Source organism: Antechinus flavipes, chromosome 4 (assembly GCF_016432865.1).
Source record: "Antechinus flavipes isolate AdamAnt ecotype Samford, QLD, Australia chromosome 4, AdamAnt_v2, whole genome shotgun sequence".
NCBI classification, from domain to species: domain Eukaryota; kingdom Metazoa; phylum Chordata; class Mammalia; order Dasyuromorphia; family Dasyuridae; genus Antechinus; species Antechinus flavipes.
Window position 1 is genome coordinate 123,087,978 of NC_067401.1, and position 19,132 is coordinate 123,107,109.

The window sequence follows — 19,132 nt, forward strand, 5'->3', positions numbered from 1 at the left end:
AATTTTTGTTTATTTGGCCTCTCTTTGACCTTCTTGAAGTATATGTTAAATAGCAGGTTCTTTGTGTCAAAAGATATGGACACTACTTAAAATCATAATTCCAAACTACTTTCTAGAATGGTTGAACCAATTCACATCTCCACAGTAGAATGTAAACTTTAATAATAAGTAATATAATAAAAACAAAATTTACTGTAAATGTACTCATAATGAAAAAACATTAATTTACATCTATTATAAATAATATAAAATAATGAAATGGTAATTCAATAAATAATAATAACAACAATGATTTATTTTAAATTTAGCACAGTTAAGATTACAGAATATTTTTCCTCACAACAACTCTGGAAGTAAGGGAGCTTATTATTATTTATTTCCATTTTATAGCTGAGGAAACTGAAGCTCTCAGAGAGTCTAAGAATTATCCCTATGATCAAAATATTAAAGCTGGAATTAAAATCTAGATCACTGACTCCAAAAATAATGTTCTACCATATCTTGCTGCCTTTCAATAGTGCCACAAAGTGATGGGATCCTCAAAAGAGACAATATCATTTCAGAGGTTGTAACAGCAGATATAACCAGACTTCTAAAAAGATGAATGTTTTTTCAAACAGAAAGGGAAAGTTTTCAGAGAGAGTCATTCTTTGGGAATGAGAGTCCAAAGGGACAACATAAGTCCCTCTCATCTGGAGGAGAAGAGATTGAAAGAGTGTGGGAGACGATGCTGAGATGAAACATCTGAATAAGATTTGCAGTTTGGAGAGGAGTAAAAAGGCACTTTGAATGCAGACTAACATTAAGGTAACTGCTCACTACTCTGCCTATTCAAAATCTGAAATGAATGAAAAGACAGAAAATATTTAACTTCCCTCCTTGCTTCCCCATCTACATTTGGCAACTACTTTCTATACAACTAAAATTTTTTTCTTTAACTTATTTCTAATTCCTGATTTTTGTCTCATATAAATTATTCCTGGATATAAATGCTCTGTGACTCATGTCTGTTAATTTATTGCAAATAGACAGATTGTAATGGAGGAAGCCGGTGCATAGGTTGGAATGCATAGAATTAAGCAGGACAGAGGTCTGGATCTCAATCTAAATAAAACAATTGAAGTTTAATCTTGTCTTTGGATGTTCTGAGTTGCAATCATGAGACTTTTTTTTTTTTAAATGAGTAACTCTCATAAGCTCTAAGGTAACATGTAACTCAGAAGAATTCATCCTGTAGGTCACTGAGTTATGAGTAAGCAAGATTCGGTTAGCATCAACCAACAGAAACCTCAGTGAAGCTCTCAGGCCCAGAGTGAGAGTTAGAGTTGAAGTGTGGACCAAGAGAAGGTTCCTCCTGCTGGGTTACCTGTTGGGAGGAATGACCAAACTTCACAATTCCTAATACAGAGACTACTCTTTCACCTATCCCAACCTTATGAGACAGTGAAATCTGCTGGTTAAATAGAGAAGGAACATTTTCATAAAAGCAGAAAAGATAGACATTAGAAACTACAGATTGGTGAATTTAATATTGATGGTTGAAAAAATTAGAGAAAAGAGGCTATTCATTAGTAGCACTTTTAAAGTGACTAATATGTATCAGATCCTGTGTTAGACACTAGGGATAATTTATGATGCAGTCACTGTCTCATTTGATTATCAAAGGGACCCATGGGTGAATGGTAGTGCTTTAGAGACTCTGTAGCTGACTGCTGTTGATAGCTCTATAGAAGATTCCTTGAAAAAAGATTTAGGCTTATTTTCTATTGTTCCATAGAACAGGACTAGGGTCAAGCTAATGGACTTGCTACCCCTTGGCTTATTCATCAAATGAAGTTGAAATACTTCTTGCTCCTCATCATTGCTTCCAGGTTTTCCCTTACCTCCATCCATCTGTAACATCTCCTCCTTTGAAGTTCATGCAGTTAATTCATATCATCATTCAGTTAAAATCCTGGCAACTACTATTTACAGACCCTCTAGGTCACTCCTCTTTCATTCTCAATGGATTTAATATCTGGCTCACAATTTTTCTCTCCTCCCCAACTCCTGCCTTCACATTTGGGAACTTCAATATGCATATTAGTTTTCCCTCAATACCCTAACCAGTCACTTCCTCAATCTATTCACCTTCCAGGGGCTATTCCTACACTCTGCCTAGACACCCCCAAAGTTGATCATGCCCTTGATCTTGCCATCCCCTACAGACATACCACCCCCATGTTCAAGAATTCTAAAATTCCCTTATCTGCTCATAATCTATTGGCATTCTACCTTTCTCTTTCCCTTCCCTTACCAAATCCTGCTCTTTGCCCTCACTGTGACCTTCAATCCCTTAACCCCTTGGTTCTTTTCCAGATAATCATTCCTGTACTAGCCATTCCTCTTTGCCCTAACTCGAATCATTTTAACTTTATGTTGTTCCTTCTTTTGAGTCCCTGACCTCCTTATCATATCATTGATTTTACATTGCCAAATTTAAGCCTTAGATCAATTCCATCATCCACTGCTTTAGTTCCTATACACTTGCTGTTGAATGAAGGTGGAGAGAATTACACAACTTTTCTGACTGCCCACTACAAATTTATATTATACTATCTCAACTGAGCTTCCTTCTATATCTCTCTAATATACTCACTATTCCACTTTGTACAGAGGCTATTTTCATCCCTCCTCAAACCTTCCATGGCTTCTCCTACACACAACACACCTTCTCAGTTAAGAATTTTGCCTAATATTTTACAGAGAAAAAAAAATTATGCCCAAATAGTTCTACTATCTTTTGCCTTAGGTCACTATGTTTTCCCTCACTCCTCTTTCACATGAAGAGACAGCCTTATTCCTTACCAAGACTAATCCTTCTACTTGTACAAAGTAATCCCATTTCATCCTTTTTCCTTCTATACATCCCCACTCTATCACTTATTTTCCATATCTCCCTGGCTGCTGACTCCTTCTCCATTGCTTACAAACATGTCCCTGTCTCCCTTATCTTCAAAAAATCCTCCTTTGATCCTTTCATCTTCCCTATCATCTTTTATCTTTTTTGCTCTTTGTGACTCACTTCCTTTGAAGAGGGTGTCTATAACGGGTACCTCCATTTTCTCTCTTATCACTCTATTCTTAAAATCTGGCTTCCAATTTTATCTTTCTACTGAAACTGTTCTCTCTAAAATTGCCAATAATTTTTCAATTGCCAAATCCCTTACCCTTTTCTCAGTTTTTAATCTCTTCAGCCTTTAACTCTGTTGATCACTCTCCTCTCCCTGAGCTCTCTTTGCCTTCAAGACCCTCAGCTCCCATGTATTTCATTATCATTTTTATGCTGATTCTTATACCTGTCTATTCTGCCCTTACCTCTCTGCTGAATTTCAATCTCACATTTCCAACTATTTTTGAGACATCTTGAATTGGATGTCTAGGATTCACCTTAAGCTCAATTATATCCAAACTGAACTCATTATTTCCCCCTCTACTTTCCTACTTACTATTGAGAAAAATACTATCTTCCTAGTTCCTTAAACTCACAATCTAGGTGCCATCTTCCCCTGTATTTAATCTGTTGCCAAGACCTGTCAAAATCACCTTTGCAATATCTCTAATATTCACCCTTCTTTCTTCTGATACTGCTGCTACTCTGGTGAAGTTCCTTATTACCTCATGTCTATAACTATTGTTAGTGAGTCTGCTGTCTCAAGTCTCTCCCTACTTCAATCCATGATCTATCAGTCAAAAGTGGTTTTCCTAAAGCACATATCTGGCTATGTCACCCCCTCACCTGATAATCTTCAGTAGCTCCCTATTATTTCCAAGATCAAATACAAACTCTATATTTTTGAAAGTCCTTCATACCTTAACTCCCTCCTCCCACACACCTTTCCAGGCTTCTTAAAACTTATATTCTTCAATCCAATGACACTGATCACCTTGCTATTCCATCATCAAGATACTCCATCTTGCAGCTCTAGCCATTTTTTCAAGTTGTCCTCCATACCTGGAACTTTCTCCTTTTCACCTGTTTACTGACTTCTCTGGTTTCCTTTAAGTTTCAAATAAGATCCCGCCTGTCTTCTTTAGGATCCCTTGCCTAACAGCTCTCAATTCTAGTATCTTCTCTCTATTAAATACTTCCTATTGTCCTACATATAGCTTGTTTGTATATATTTGTTTGCATTTCATCTCCCTCACTCAATAGTAAGTACTTTAAGGGTAGGAATTGGCTTTTGCCTTTTTTTTTTTTTTTTTTTAAAGATTCTCTATTACTTAGTTTGGCATATAATAATATTAAATGTTCATTAACTGATTATATTATTATTATTAGCTGACAAGCAATGTGACAGCAATGGAAAGAGCACAGACTGGAGAGTCAGGAGACCTAAATTCTAGTCTAATCTATTCTACCAGCTGGCTGTGTGACTTGGTCTAATCATTTCACTTCCGCTGAAATCTCATTTCCTTCTCTTTAACATGATTCGAATGAACTAGAAGATTTCAAAGATTTCTTCCAGCTCTAAAATTCTATGGAAATTCCAGGGAAATGAACTCCAGACCCATATATGGTAGAACATTTTAATAATTAGTGCAAATAGAATTTATTGCTTCAAAAAGTAATGTGTTTCCCATTAATGAATTTTCAGAGTATTGCTTATGCATTATTTTGTTTTCTTTGTTTTATTTAAAATTATTCCATATATTCATTCCCATTTGCCAAAATCACACATTGCTTGTCCTTTTTAGTAGTGTGTTGGACCTGATCCTCTACCAAAGACCTCCTCTGATGCTTCCTTATGGCATAAATGAGGCCCTAGCTTTTCAGATTCTATTTAAATGGAGAGATTTTGAGTGTAGGGATGATAAGAAAGGAATGGTGAGTCAATTATAAGATGCTAGATTTGTTAGATATAATTTAAATAATTTGTTAAGGATAATATAAAATGGATTCTTGTGCTACCTGGGAGGTTGGTTAGAAGAGCTCTAAAATCCCTTCCAACCATAAATTTCTATAATTCAATGGGACTGAGTATTTACTTTTTTGTCATTGTTCATCTCATAAGACAGAATAGTGTAGTGGATTAGAGCTGACCTTGGAGCTAGAATGACCTGGGTTTAAGGCCTGTCTTTGAAATAGAAAGGCTGTATGATCCTAGGTAATAATTTCTCTAGGTAGTTCTCAAAAACTATAAATTATGGAGAAGCTGCCAATCTGCATTGGGGGAATGCAGGAGTTTCCTATACCAAAGAAATCCCAGGTCTAATCCCTCTCCCCATCCAATGTTGACATGTGTCTATAGTTGATTCTTGCTATGGAGCCTCCCACCAGGTATCCACCTATTAAAGTGAAACAATAGAATGAACATTCTGAATTGATTCATTAAATGATGAAGCAACTCATTTTTATAGCTTTATAGTTGCCCATTATTGATGGCTCTGAAGCAAAAGAGTTCAGGATAAAGGGCTATTAGGGATTCAGAGACCTAGATAGGCTGTGATAATAATACTGACAACTTCTATTTATACATAAAAGGACTTTCTTCACAATGACTCTATTAAATAGATAATACAAATATCAGTTATCTCCTATTATAGGAACAATAGACAACTGTTCATTGTCATGGATAATAAACTTGCCATTCCTTTCTTATCATTCCTACACTCAAAATCTCTCCACCTAAATAAAATCTGAAGAGTTAGGGCCTTCTTTATGCTATAAGGAAGCATCAGAAGAGGTCTTTGATAGAGAATTGGGTCCAACACAGCTACTAAAAAGGACAAATATGTGATTTTAGCAAATGGGAATGGGCATATGGAATAATTTTAAATGAAAGAGTACAAGACAGTGCATAAGCAATACTCTGAAAATATATTAGCAAAGATCAAGAGATATTTTGAAGGAATGCAAAAAGCAAGAATGATGATCACTTATTTTGTGGGGCAATATTTTCCAAATTCACAATAATCCTTCTCTGAATCAGTTTTTCATTCTTTTTAGAAATATCTATAAAGTTAATGGTAAGAGATACTATGGTATAATGGAAAGAGAGCTGGCCCCAGAGTCAGGAAGAACTGGGACAAACTTATCAGTTATCTAGAGTCCAGGCAACTAATCCCCTAAGACTACAAGGCTTTAGAACAGGTGCCAAGCTGCCACTGGTACAGGGAATTAAGCCATCTGAATTCCCTTTGCCAACGAAATCAAAAGTCAGCTCCTATTAAGACAATAGTCTGAAAAGTTCCAGCATAATTTGAAACCAAAGAGTTAGTGAAACATAGTGATTCTTCACATATTTAATGTATTTCAAATTCAATTTGGAAAGATATGCTTGTGTTTTGGACATGCTTTCTGTGCTAATTTGGACCACCTTTTAAATAGGATTGTGGCTATTACCTAAATGGAGTCTTAGAACCCGCTAATAACTGTGGGTATTCATAAGGAAACTGTCTCTTCAAATAAACAATGAATCTACTGTAAGAGAAATCACCAAAAGTAAACTAAATCAATGCAATGTTTACTGATATTCTACTTGAGGAAAGAGCCATGTTAAGCATTTCAAGAGAATGCAAAGAATTAGTAGATAATAGCTAATAGTTTGGAGCCTTCTACTATCCTTAAGCAGGGAAATCTTGAACATCTATTATCCCACACACACAAATGGAAAGATAGTAGCTTCAAAGTCATAATTTTGGTTCTTTGAAGAAACTCTTTGACTGGGAAGGAACCCTAGGTCAAAAAAGACCATAGATTGAAAGCTTGAAGGGAACTTAGAAACTGAGGCCCTAAGAGGTGAATAGTTCTGGTTATAAAGGTATCATGTGACAAAGCTGGAAGTTCAATCCAGGTGCCTTCAAAATCAGTGACCTTTCCACTGGACCAGCACTGCCATCATTCACTTTGACCATTAATCATTCAATATGCAGGGGAATCTATATTGTGAAGTAGGCTTTCCCTCATTAATCCATCCTCTACACAATTGCCAAAATAATTTTCCCAAGGCATAAGTATGACCAGGAAACCCTGATGAACTCAAAAGCCCAGAGTGGTTCCTTACTGCTTCTGGGAAAATGTAGTGGTTAGAGAGCTGATCTCAGAATCAGGAAAACTTGTGAATAGTGAGGACATGAAGTTCAATTGGTTGTGTGGGGGTAATATTTCTCCCACTTATAATTTTTTCTGAAACTTTTATTTTCTTTCAGACAAATACAAGAAGAGAATGATGAGAGGCACTGTGGCAAAGTATATAAGAAAGTTGGCCTTGGCCAAGAAAAACTGGGTTCAAGTCTCAACTCTTAATACATAGTGACCTTGGACAAATCACTCGGCTCCTCAGTTGTCTAGGAAACTTTAAGACTGCAAGTTATAGAGAAGTTGCTAACTAGTAAATAGAGTGAGTTTCCTCACCTGGGAATTTCCATGACCAATGAAATTATGAACCTAATCCTTTCTGTTATTTCTTTACTCAACCTAGAATTTAAGGTCCTGTACAATATCTTTCCAAACTTATTTTGCACAACTTTCCATTCAGGGACTAACTGTATGTTTCAGTCAGACTGAACTGCTAAAATGCCTCCAATATTCTCTCTCCTATTTCCATAAATTCATGCGAATTGCCTGGAATGCACTCCTTCTTCATTTCTCTTTTTAGATTCCAACCCTTCTCATAAGGTTTGGCTCATTCTTTTTCTCTGTCTCTCACTTCTGCTTCTTTCTTGTTCACTTTTCTATCCTCCCCATTCCCTACCAAACTGATATACCATACTTATCTCTCTACAAGCCATAGCTCTCCCCACCCCCAACCTCCTACCAACATTCAGTCCTATGTGCAACCTGTCAAACTGCTATTGTAGGTGCTGGAGCTCAAGCATCTTTGGCAGTCACAGCTAAAAACTCAAAGTGAAAAAAGTTTTCACTACCAAAGTCCTTGGATTCATCAATAGTTTAGCATCAGAAATTTTTATGATTTTGTGAGAAGATTCATTGCTATGTACTTCTCTGCTGCACTCTTAAGAAACAGGAGACCTTTTCATCTGACCTGTAACTGAAACATGTTAAAAATCTCATTAGAATGAAAGCAGAGACTGTCTTTTCTATTTGTGTCCACAGCACTCAGCACAGTGTTTTGCATGGTATAAATACTTAAATGTTTTTTCATTAATTTGTTCATTTAAATTTGGAAACTTCAATGAGCAAGAAACTAGTTATCTCACCCACTTTGTATTTAATCTTCCTTGCATCTTTGGCATCCATTGACAGGAACTGGTGACATGATGCAGTTCATGAGATATAGACAAATCACCTTTGGGAGGGAGACAAAGAGGGAGAAAGAGAGATACAGAGATAGAGAGGGAGGAAGGGGAGACAAGGGAAAAAGGGGAGAAGGATGGAGGGGGAGAGATGGGGGAGGGAAGGAGAGAGAGAGAAAAAGAAAGGGGGGGGAAGGGGCCTTAGAAAAGTTGAAGTTTTATCTCACACTTGTCTCTAGAAATCTAGAATCTGGAGTCAGGAAATAGGAACTGTATAGAGCTCAGAAAGATTGACTTTTTCAATTCCTCTTCTATTTCTGCATTTTTTTCTTTAATAGTTCTATTATGCATTTCTATATGTGGAGAAAGAAGAGGGAATGAAGGGACAGAAGGAAAGAGGAGAGAGGAAAATGTAAAAAAGTGGAAGGGGCAAAGAAAGGAGCATAGATTGATGGGTGGATATAGTATAAAATGGTGAGGGGAGATGACAATGTGAGAAAGGGAGGGGAAAAAAGACAGACACCGATACACAGACAGGGAGGGGGCAGGGGAGAGAGAGAGAGAGAGAGAGAGAGAGAGAGAGAGAGAGAGAGAGAGAGAGAGAGAGAGAGAGAGAGATTAGTTATATGCTTTATCAACAGATCATTTTCCAAGCTCAAAGGGATAATTTCCTGACTAGTTCCCCTGGCTAAGACTTTACGGCTTCTTAAAGCCAGGAGCAGCTCTTTAGTCATAGTGTTTTTTAAGAGATGAAATGAATTTGCAGACAGAAGAGGAGGGAGTTTTCTATACAGATCTTTAGAGGTCTGAGGTTTTCCTTCTTTCTTTTCTTTTATAACATGGAACACAAAGACCTTCAACTAGAAAGAACATGTGATGAGGCTACTCACTGTGTGGAGTCTGGGAAAGCGGACAACAGTCTTCCAAAGTGTCAGTGGTGCTTTGCAGGCAGGAACTCACCAGGGGACAACTAACTCCTACATTTTACCCCAGCATTTAATAACTTTCCAAAGAGAAAATGAGGAGGTAATAAGAGTGGCAAGTACATTAGACCAAGAGTCAAAAGAGCTAGATGTGAATTCTGGCCTTGACATTCACTATCCATATGAGTTGTGGCAAGTTCTGTTCCCTCTCTAGGGCTTAGTATCTTCATCTATAAAAATGAGATGGGACTAGAAGATCTACATCTAAGATATCTTTCAGCTTTAAAGCTTATAATCCTCGAACAAATAATAGCCTCATCTTGACTCAGTATTTTCTCCTCAATATTTAAGGTAACCCAATCTACCCTGGAAATAAAGTTGTTTTCCAAGGGGGAAAAATTTTTATTCTAATTTTTTCAAGTAACCTCAATTAAAAAAAAAAGTCTCAATCTAAATTGGGAACTGTCACCTAAATAGAAGTCAGACACCTAAATTGGGAGCTGCCATCCCAACAGATGCTCAGACACCCAAACAGACGCTCAGACACCTTACCTTCTGGAAGTATACCTAGCTTAGGGCCTGTAACAGCCATCCCCTGAGGTTAAGCCCACCTATTTCCAAGAATATCCAGGCAAAACATTTAAAGTTGTGTGGGAAGGAACAGCAGTCACAAAATTATAGTTTTGGACCCAGAAGGGGGCACAGATATTTAGTTCAACCCTTTCATCTTACAGTTGAGGCAAGTGAAGTAGAGAGATTAAGTGAGGAAATTGAGAAGTCAAGTCACACAGAATTAGAAAATAGAGATGGGAAGTAAACTCAGGTTCTCCAACCAGAACTCCTGCTGCCTTTCCACTGTTTACTTGAACCCTGTTTTCTCCAGGATACCTGAAGGTCAAGGTGAATCAGACTCTTCATGTAATATTTGTGTTGATAATGCCATCTTCATTGGCATTGTGATGTGATAGTCTTGTTCAATATTTCTTCAAACCACCTTCTTAATATAGGTCAAGTTCATTGGCTTGGCAATAGAACCACCAGTAGAATTAAACTATCATCTTCATGGCAAGAAAAATTATTTCTTCTATCCCCCTATTTTCAAGCACCATACCACATTCACCACTTTTCTTATTGTATTACCCATATCATTTTAACTATCTCACAGCCATTTAATTAAGAACTGGAATAGGGAAAGGGACAGGACCTATGATACCACTGATATAGAGAATTCCCAAGTGAGGAAATTCTCTCTACCAATATAAGTTGGCACTTTTTGTGTAACTTATAGTCTTAGCGACTGCCTAGAACAGTGAGAGGTTAAATGACTTGCCCAGGTGCAAATGTCGGGGGTGGTACCAGAACCCATATCTTTTTGGCTCTGGGGTCAGTTCTCCACAAGCTACTTCACACAGCCTCTCATTTGGTGAAGAAAGTGCTTAGAAAACCTCAATGCTCTCTCAGGGTATGAGTTATAATCATTATCAGAGTAGAAAGAATCACTTTTAATCACTGACAGACCAAAGCACAGATACATGAAGGAGAAGACAAATGTTCAAAGTTTATTAAACATTAAGAATAACAGACAAAGGTTTGGGTTGAACAACATATAAGAAGCAATCCTGTATCATGATGCACAATTTCAGCTGATTGCCTAGGTGAACACAAGTTATTTAACAGATGCAATCTTGTGGTGTTCCCCAAAATTACAATGGTTGATCACTAGATAGAGTTTGGTCTGGTGGTCTCAAATGAAAGGTCCCAGTGTCCTTAAGTATCACAAAAGAGGAAATTTAAAAGAACAAAAGGGGACTCATCTTACCAGTCAAATAGAAGCTACCAAGACTACAGCAAGGCTTGTTTCTGTTGACTTTTAAGTCACTCCCAGATGCAGAGAGGAGAATTTAGCAGGGACTTAGACCTTATGGAAAAGTAGGAATCAAAGAACCATAGAGGGAAGGTGGCAAGATTGAGGGAAGTGAGTACCACCTGGAGAGTTGGCCACGTAGCTTGGACTCAGTCCTGTCATCACTTAAGTCCTAAATCTATGATGCTAGATTTTCCCTGGACAGGAGGCAAAACTCTACCTCCTATGGTATTGTTCTAAGAAGCAATCATGCTTTCCCCCTAATAAATAATATTTAAAGTACTATATAAACTTTGAGACATAGGCATTTCTTCTACCAGTATAAATTTTAATCCATCCAAACCCTGGGTGACTGAAGAGATCCATTATATAAGTTCTTACTAGAGGGAATGTCTATTATTCTGCACTGCTGACTCTATTCATAGTCATTCTAACTTGTAGCTGGTCAAATGTGATTTTCACATGGGCTAAAAAAAAAAAAAGCCACAGAAATAGAATGAAGAGTATTTACTTGTTGAAGGAATTTATTATTGTTCATAAACATCCCCTAGCGGGAAGAGTGGGCTGCTAACTTGGTCTGGTTGATAAATTTTCAAGATTTCTCTGCTAGTCAAAAGGAATTGTCAAAGACAGCTGCCAGCAAAGTTTCTAGTCTGCAGACTCCTATTTCAAGTTTTAACTTGATGTGTTTTGGGGTGATGCGATTTTTCAACTCCCTGGATTTTTAATCCCTGTAAGGTGCTTATAATGACAGATGAAAGTGACAATGTGATTTGTATAACTGAACAATGTTCAATCAACATTGTTCTAAGGATAACTGGACTGAATTTGTCCTGTCCTGATTGCTCTAAATATCACCAAGTCACAGTATGAGATTACTTCCACTTCACTGACCAGAATGATTAACCTTCCTGGCATGATTAACTCAACTGGGAGGTGGAAGTAGGGATGGGGGAGACAGAGACTGAGGGAATGAAGGTAAAGAAAAGGGAAAGTGAAAGAGGAAAGAAGGAAGAAAGAGAGCAAGAGCAAGAGAGAGGGGGAGGTAGGAAGAAAGAGAAGGAGAGAGAAGGGAATAGGGAGAAAGGGGGAAAGAAAGGGGGAGGGAGAAAGAGATAGAGAGAAGGAGTGAGGAAGGGAGGGAAAGAGGGAGAGGGAAAGGGAGAGAGAGAGAGACAGAGAGAAAAAGGAGAGAGGAAAAACAGAAAGACAGAAAGAAAGAAAGAGAGCGCAACAGATATAAGGCACCTGTGCAGACTCAGAAGTGTTTAACTGTAAAGATGAGGTAGCTGCTTAAAACCTCTCCTGGCACACAATAGAAAGAATGTGGTGGGTTATGTTTTTTTTTTTTCTTTTCATTTTCCATAGAAAACATCTGTGATGTTAATTCTTTACAAATAAGCCCATTCCAAGAAAGATCAATGATGTTTGCTCAGCTGCCTTTTTATACTCTGATGAGTTAGGATGGTCCAAAATGCAATTCACCGACACTTTTCCACTTGCAAGATATAATTTCTGTCACTGACTTCACAACTGTTAATTACGGCCATTTGAATGTACCCATATTATTAAGAATATGTCAATTACCAATTCCACTGCAATTAACCACTGCTTCTGAAAAATCTGAGTTCATAATCATTTGAGTTTGAACTGATACACTATCCCACTCTACTTTACCTTTGGGAAGTCAATTTTTCAGATGCCAGTTGACAAGAATTTCTATTTTATTCCTTTACCCATCGTCCTCCATGAGCTGTTGTTTGGGGGCAGAGTGAATGCCATTAGGAGGCCAAAAACCTGGCCAATTTATCAGTTTTGCCACATTCACAAAGATGCTAATACAGAGACATTCCTAAGGGACTGATAGTGAGACATCACTGACGAACTGGGTACTCATGAGGCAGGAAATTAGAAAATCCCATTGAATAAAAGAAATATTTAATCTAGAACAAAATGTTCCATCTTTTTTTTTTTTTCAGTAACATTGCAATCTGTTGACATAATACACTCCAGTGAAACAAGGAACAATCTTTGTTAAAGGAGAAACATCTAGCAAATTACGGACCAAACACTTAGCACCGATATTCACCCCACATTTCAATACCGTATTTGAGACATGTGTCTGCAAGGGAGAATGGGGCTGTTCCAAATACTTGCAGCAGGAAACCCATCCCAGCAATATGTCATTCTAGAGTGAACATAAAATTTTGTGGCAGATGCTTTTCCTAAAAAATACTGTTATCATTCAATAAATATTTGACTAAAATCCATTTTGTGCTTCTGGGTGATATTGACTGACTTACTTTTTAATTCCTAAAAGAAAATACGAAAGTTCCTTATGTGTTTACAAGCAAGAAGTATTGTGGCAAGCCTCAGTATTGTCAAAAATTTTCATTTGCAGCAGAAAACATGCTGATGAGTCAGTGATTGGCTTGAAATAGTAAAGATTTCAAAAACTCCAAAGCATTCCTTCTCTGTACAATAATGGTGAATATATATATATTTATATATATATATATCTTTGCTATATAATTTTAAAACATGGAATAAATTTTTTTCCTTTTCTCTTTGCTATATATAATATATGTCTTTCAAAATACATGGTCAGTATTTGTATCTGAAAAATACTGTACAAAAAAAAACCTTCCTATAATTACTCTGTATAAACATTAAACAATTTTTTTTAATAATTTCTCCTTTTGGTCTAGAGTAAACATTCAAATCGATTGGATTAACCACAGTTTATGACAACATCATCCCCTTCTGAGATACACCAGTGTCTTTACATTCATTTTTTTTTCAGAAGTCCACTTTATAACAGAACTTACATCCTAAAGCAAACAGCAAAAAAGCAACAAAGGAAATTCCAGAATTGTTATTATTTCATGAATAATTTCAAAACAACACCAGGGTAGAGAAGAAAAGGAGAGGTGGGGCTTAAAAAACACCCAACTTGCTAACAATTAAAATCATTTTTAGAAACAGCAAGAGAGAATTCACAAAAAAATATATATATGTATATATATTTTACAAAAGTGAAAAAAAAAAAAACAGATCTGAAACCACTGAACTATGTTCTGGATATCTGTCATCTTCAACTGGAACAAGGGAAGAAAAGTGCCAAAAGAAGTATATGTGTGTGTGTGTGTGTGTGTGTGTGTGTGTGTGTGTGTGTGGGTGAGGGTGGGGGGGAAAGACAAATTAAACTCCTTTTGGTATCAAAAGCTGATGAGAGTGAGACTTGTTATTTGGCTCTGATATCTATGAATTGCCCATTTTCTTGTAGACCCAGCACCTTCCTCTGCTTCTCCTAATCTGGGGATGTTCTGGGCATGCTCAAAATGTGTCACTTTCCTTATTTTCTTTCTTTCTTTTATTTTTTTAAGACAATGAAACTCTCAGGTAGGGAATGATCCTACATCCACTAGTAAGAAGACTCAGGCAGCATGCTCTAGCATACAACAGGGTTATTGCTTTAGGTACAGACAGTGCAAAAAACACTCTGTGTGCCCTAGTAATGGTGTTCTTACATAGTTGGGGCTCGGAGATTCAAAAGGAAACTTAGCAGATACGGATAACATGGGGCCCTAATGAATCTAAACAACACTTGAGATTTGTAGACAAATATCACCAGAATTTAAAAATATGAGGAAAGCAATCTCTAAATTAATATTTCTGCTGTGTAGCACTAAGTTATCCTGTGCACCTTATTAGTATGTTAACGTTTGATTAAACATAAACAATAGCTTGTATTTTTAAAAACTGAGATCTACTTTTTTTTTTAAACTGGAATCTTTCTGTCTAAATCCAAGGAAAGGGATCAAAAGAGGAATAAAAGTCTAAAGGGAAGCAGCGCTGACTGGGGTGAGGGGGTCAGGATGCAGGAGACAAAAAAGGGGGAGAATAGCCACCATCGATCTCAATAGTCCAAGTAAAAATGTGGCACTTTTTTGTTGTTGTTGAACTAAATGAAAAGTCAGAGGTGGGAGGAGGGGGGGAAGGGAGGAGTTTCATAAAAATGGGAACTGCACCGGCACCGGCTCTCCCACCTCGGTGCACACAGCCTGGCGCGCAGGCCCCCACACATACAACACACACACACATACACACACACAAATGCAAGTCAGTCTCTGTTGATGCTTCTAGTAAAGTGCTGATGACAGCAAGGTTGGTCTGGATGTGGTGTTATCAAACAGGAAACACTGTCCATCTAGGCGATCGCCACCGGCCCAGCGCGGCCTACAGGGGCCCGTGTCTGGCCTCATACTTGGCGAGTATGTTCTTGCATTTACCCAGCTCTTTCCGCAAGTCAGCCACCTCCTGGCGAAGGGCCGAGTTCTCCTTCTCCAGGAACGAAGCCCGAATGGCAATCTGATTCTCCTTCAGCCTCCGGGCGTCTCGGGAGCGCTTGGCAGCCATGTTGTTCTTTCTGCGCCTTGCCCAGTACTTGTCATCCTGCTCATTAGTTACAGAAAGAAAAGAAACAAGATATTAGATTTCAGCAAAACCACAAGATTCCCCAGGTCGTCCCCCGGACCCAGAGCGTGGGGGGGTAGGGGAAGGGTGGGGGCTCCTGCTTGGCCTCCTACTGTGTGCGTTGGGAGACTCCCAGAACCTCCGGAGGGTCGGTGGCCCAGTCGGGCCTAGAGCCCAAAGCGGGATGGGGGGGGGGGCAGCCCCACAAAGGTCACTTGGGAACAAGCAGCAGGAGCGCCCTGGGGTCAAAGTCGGAGCTGGGGATCAGCGGATTCACTCTAGGCGACCACCAGCTGTCCCACTCCGCCATGGCTCTGCCTGCTCGGGGGGGAAGGGGGGGAGCGGGGGGCGCTTCCTCTCCCTCCTCAGAACCTCACGGGAGGGGGCGTGGCCTCTCAGAAGAGGGGTCACACCCCAAGTACAGAGACACCCCCACCGGGCGCCGTTCCTGAGGAAACTCCCTCCGGAAACCGCCTTTCTGAAAGGCTCGGAGCTGTGGGGGCACTAAGGGGTTAACGATGGCCCAAGATCACCGGTGTGTGTCACGGACAAGACCTGAAGCCAAGTCAACTTGTGTCCATTAAGCCATGCTGGCTGCCTCATACACACACACACATGTACCTATATGTATACACACAGGGAGATAGAATGGATTGAGATTTTACTCGTGTGTATGTGTGTGCACAGACACACATGCATACCGGTACATATATGTAGGCACAGACATAGATATAGTTATATGTGTGGATACATAGATATAAATTGATAGTTTATGTGTATATATGTATTTGTGTTTATATATGCATATATACTAATATTTGTATATATTTTAAATTTTATATTTATATTTGTATTTATTATCTATATTTATGGATGTATATATGCATTCCTAATAGCACCTTCTTTCTCTCCCTTTCTGCCTCCTTCCCTCTTTTTTCTTCTCTTCCCTCTTCCTTTTCTCTTTCTCTTCCTTTTCTCTCTCACTTAATTAAACAAAATATCAGAAGGGTGATGAGGAAGGCATTTCCTAAAACAGGAACTGCACCCGTTCTTTTCTCACCTAGATGTACACAATACACATGGGGCACACGCATGCACACACACACACACAGAGAAATGCAAGTCATGTAATGTTTCTGGCAAAATGCTAATAACACTCTCTAGCCATATGTATGAATGCATGAATAAATGAATGCATGCATATGTATATGTATATGTGTGTGTGTGTGTATTCCTAATTCTATATATAGTTCTATATCTAAATCTAGGTACATGTGTATTTCCAACTACATTCAGTACAGCATTAAACATCATTGGCAGATTACAAAGTGAATATTATGTTATGGATAAGCAAAGATTGACGATATGATTTTTTCACAGGGACATCCTAATCATCATCCTAATGTTCCTTTGAGATACAGAGTGATCAGGGGATATTCAAGAAATAGATAAACTAGAACTCAAAGAGATGAAGCCACTTGTTATAATCCTAATTCTTCCTAATTGATCCTCATCCTAATGTTCCTTTGAGATACAGAGTGATCAGGGGATATTCAAGAAATAGATAAACTAGAACTCAAAGAGATGAAGCCACTTTTATAATCCATAATCCAAACTCTTCCCTGAAATTCTTGTCACTAGATCCTTTTCCTCTCTCACCCAACATTTGAAAGCATTTATGTGTACAATACAGACGTGCAAGCACAGATATGCACATATACACATGATTCTGTAGTTTCCTGACAGACCTTTCTTATGGACCTTACTTAAACCTGACTGATACCTTAGATACTTAGTGGTGATTGATATAGAAGCAATCCTCCATTTTTACCAAACAAAAATAAAAGAAAATCCTCTTAGGAAAAACGCACTGCATAAATCTTGCTTTAGAACTTTCCATCTAGGTCTCCCCTTTTCTCAAAATCAGCTTTAGGCAATTCATTTATGATGCCACCTGAGCCCTATCCCTCATTATTTTAACAAATTGCAACCACAAATCTCTTAATCCTAGACTGAAAGGGGCAAATCTGATGGCTGCAGTCACGTGCCACCCAGGAAGCCCCAAGGGACCTAATCTTCTTATATTCCCTTTGGACCATTAAGGGTCATGGTCAATGCATGTGATTGTACCAGAAGCGTCTGAATTAATCCCAAGTCTGCTCCCAGTACTGTGAGATCTGTTTTTCATGCCCCAAGTCTTAGGAGAAATAGAAATATCTTTGAGGGTCATGCTATAGAAACTATTGCTGAAGCAGCTGGTGCCATAGCACATAGAGCACTGCTCTAGAATCAGGAAGATCTAAGTTCAAATCCAACCTTAGACATCAACCACGTGACAAGTTCATTTTTGTTTGCCTCAGTTTCTTCAATTATAAAATTGCAATAATAACAGTGCCTACCTTGCAAATTGTTATGAATATCAAATGAGATTATACTTGCAAATATATCTTAGCATAATGCTTGGAAAATAGTAGAAGTTTAATAAATGCTTATTACCTTCCTACTATTCCCTATATACACATACCTTCTGTTTGGTACGTAGAAACTAACTATGGTTCCCATTCCTGTCAATCACTCCCAGGAACCTTATAGATGTCACAAATAAAGCTGAACTAAAATTTCTCGTGTGGACAGAATGGTCAATATAGGTAAAAGATGAAGGAGAAAAAGGTAGGTTAGGGAGCTATTGCTCTGGGATGAATAACTTATTCACAATTTTCATCCCAGGATCACAGGATAGATGTACAGATGTCAAAATTCTTTTCTCTCTGTCCACCTCCCTGTTTGGAGCTCCTTACTGAGCCTGTACATTCTATCCTCCTCCCCAAGAAATCACTATGTTCAGGCTTCCCCCAACCAGCCCCATCTTCTCCCAAAGTGCCTCACACTCCAAAATTACCTCTGCCTCCCACACTCATATCAAAGCTCTCAAGCCCTTCTCTGCATTACACTGGTATCATCAGCTTGCTCTTAATTGACTGACTGCTATCCAACTTCTTAACTTTTCCAGGAGCCTTTGCTTATTAAAACTCTTAGTTTTCTAACCAGTAGAAATTCAGCAGCATGGACTAATACTTTAGAATAGGTCTGCCTTAAATTAAACTGTCCTGGTACTAATCAGTTGAATGACTTTAAGTAAGTCATTTCATTTTTCTGGATCATAGTTTCTATCTATAAAATGGGGGAGTTTGGATTAGGTGGTCTCTGAGCTTCTTTTCAACTTCTAAAACAATTATTCATTCCAGCTTCCTTAAAGGAAGCTAGGGAAAAGAAGGGATGGGAATAGAAATATAGCTCTAGGAGGAAGAGAAGGCCAAAGAAAGAAAGAAAGAAAGAAAGAAAAAAGGAAGGAAGGAAGGAAGGAAGAAAGGAAGGAAGGAAGGAAGAAAGAAAGGAAGGAAGGAAAGAAGGAAGAAAAGAAAAGAAAAGAAAGAAAAGAAAGAAAGAAAGAAAGAAAGAACTGATTTAGGCAACATTTCCCCCTTCTCACTTCCATTCCTTTCCCCTATGACATCTCTGAGTCTCTGGGTAAAGTATTTGCCATACTGCCCAAAGCTTCCGTATTATAAGACCCTTTAGGGATTTATGCTCTAAAATGTTTGCTGCCACCCCTACTTCCCAATACCATTCT

The 19,132-nt window shown here is 38.3% G+C and overlaps 1 protein-coding gene across 4 annotated transcripts in view; it reads right to left on the reverse strand.

Moving 5' to 3' along the window:
- Positions 1 to 10,694: 10,694 nt before the first annotated feature.
- The window catches only part of HLF (HLF transcription factor, PAR bZIP family member), an 81,892-nt gene continuing 73,454 nt past the window's right edge, over positions 10,695 to 19,132 (reverse strand). For 3 of the 4 annotated variants that reach the window (XM_051994246.1, XM_051994249.1, XM_051994248.1), the window contains exon 4: positions 10,695 to 15,483. In XM_051994246.1, the coding sequence (XP_051850206.1) occupies positions 15,265 to 15,483 (219 nt within the window). In that variant the 3' untranslated portion in view covers positions 10,695 to 15,264. The remainder of the gene's footprint in view (positions 15,484 to 19,132) is intronic. The other variant, XM_051994247.1, reaches the window with a different exon arrangement.